Source organism: Coffea eugenioides, chromosome 9, assembly GCF_003713205.1.
Source record: "Coffea eugenioides isolate CCC68of chromosome 9, Ceug_1.0, whole genome shotgun sequence".
Taxonomy (NCBI): Eukaryota; Viridiplantae; Streptophyta; class Magnoliopsida; order Gentianales; family Rubiaceae; genus Coffea; species Coffea eugenioides.
The window spans coordinates 28,262,374-28,264,553 of NC_040043.1; the positions used below are offsets into that span (position 1 = coordinate 28,262,374).

Consider the following 2,180-nt stretch of genomic DNA (forward strand, 5'->3'; position numbering starts at 1 on the left):
TTACTATGCATATAGCTTACCCCTTTCCTTTTGTTTTCCTTAGCAGGGGCCGACGCGGGGACTTTTGGCTCGTACACTAGTATAGTTAGATTGGCTTGTATTAGTTAAACAGTTAGGATGTTTGTTTTAGTTTTGGTGGTTTGTATAAGGACCCTTCTTAGGGTCTATCTTCTGCTGGTTGTGGTTATAGTGTATTAGAGTGGTTTGACTCGAGACTTTAGAGGATGTAAATGTAACTTTTGGGATTGTATATATATTGTATATAGTGCTCTTTCGATTTATCTAGTTTTATTGCTTTAAGTTTTGAGTCCTGGCGCGAGCTAGGCAGGCGGCCCGCCGATACTCTTGGGTTCGCCCTTGGGAGAAGTGGGGTCGTCACAAAGCTAACAGGGGTTATATCAATGCCGCACATAAAATTGGGGTTAACAAAGGAATGTGTAGCACCAGGGTCGATCAAAATCCTAGCTAGACGATGAAAAACAGGGATCGTACCTTCTACAACCCCAGAGGAATCAGGGACTTGTTGTTGCTCAAGGGAGTAAACCCGAGCTGGCACCTTTGGCTTTGTCCCTTCTACCTTGGACTGTCCCGAGTTGGCCTTCGACGACTGGGTGGTTACTCTAGCCTCCCGAGGTAACACCGGACAGTTAGCTATTTGATGCTCCGCACTCCCGCAGCGCAAGCATTTCCTTTCTTTCCTCCAACAGTTGTCCTCAGTGTGGTTTGGTTTCCCACAAAATCAATAGGGTCCGCGGGCAACTGAGGCCGAACTTCCTTGTGAGACGCTTCTCTGCGGGCCCCGTCCATTGTGACCACCCCCCGGTGGAGTCCCTCGTGTCATCCCCGATTGCCTTCCTCCCCCGGCTCCTCTTCCAAACTTGGGAGGGGTCCCTTTATCCCCTTGGGTCGAACTACTTGCAGAGAACCCCCGTTTTTTCACCTGAAAGTTTCTTACTTGAAGCCTGGCATTTTCAACTCACAAAGCTTTCTCCACAGCGTCACTAAAGATATTGATCTGGGCTACCGCCAAATCCTTTTGAATTTCCACATTGAGCCCTTGAATAAAACGCTGAACTCTCCTTTGCTCCGTTAGAATGAGTTCAGGGGCGAACTTAGATAAACGAGTAAACTGGCTCTCGTACTCAGCCACCGATTGCGTCCCCTGACGGAGTCTAATGAACTCGTCCTCTTTCTTTTCCTGGACTAGAGGGGGAAAGTATTTCGCATTGAAGTCCCTCACAAAGTTTACCCATGTTCTTGGGATTTGTTCCCGGTCCCACTTCATTCGTATCACGTTCCACCAAGAACGCGTGACCCCTTCCAATTGGAAGACAGCGAAAGTAACCTGCCTCTCCTCTGAATAGTGTAGGGCGGCGAAAATTTCTATCATTTTCTCTAACCATTTTTCGGCCACGTCCGGATCTGGCCCGCCCAGAAATTTTGGCGGAGAGAACTTCTGAAATCTCTCTAGGGCCCGATCTTCACTCTCTACTACATGGCCAGGGTTCCCAGGTTGCTGGATAGGAGGTTGGCCCTGCTGTTGCACTACGTGGGCTAACAAGTCGGTCATTTCCTGCATAGCAGCAGCTATTTGGGCATTAGGGTCAACCCTAGGTTCAGGATTTGGTTCAGTCGTGGTATCCCTAGTACCCTCGTCAGATGTGGGTTGCCTAACCCCGCGCCCGCGGCCTCGTCCACTACGAGTGCCTTCCATTGCTTTAATGTCACTCTAAAGTCGAGGTACAAAATAATATTAAAAGTGCATATAAATATAGTCACATAAGCATGATCGAAGAACCAAAAATAAACACCACATAAGATATGTATACACATAGAACAGTTATACACAGAACACATAACTGTGACAAACAGTCATACATGAGCAGTCAAGCAAATATATACAAAAGTACTCCCGTGAAGCCAAAAGAGGGTCTGTCAAAATACACTGTACAACCTAGGCCCCAAAAGGTACAAAAGGTACAAAATAGCTAACCAAAAGCTTTTCCTAGGTATCCCTCACACGGGATCAAAACAAGGCTCAAAACCCTAATCTAGTCCTCGATGGAGCCAACCGACTCCCCCCCAGAGCTAGAGCTAGGGGCGCTTCCCTGACCTGGAGCTCCGCCACCTGGAACTCCCCCTGGCGCATTAGCGCCAATCACTCCCTGGATGAGTGCCCC

At 48.2% G+C, this 2,180-nt stretch overlaps 1 protein-coding gene across 1 annotated transcript; it reads right to left on the reverse strand.

Annotated features, from left to right (window-relative positions):
* Positions 1–976: 976 nt before the first annotated feature.
* On the reverse strand, positions 977–1,570 carry LOC113782398. Its single transcript, XM_027328291.1, has one exon. The coding sequence runs from the start codon at positions 1,568–1,570 to the stop codon at positions 977–979; it is 594 nt and encodes a 197-aa protein (XP_027184092.1).
* Positions 1,571–2,180: the final 610 nt, after the last annotated feature.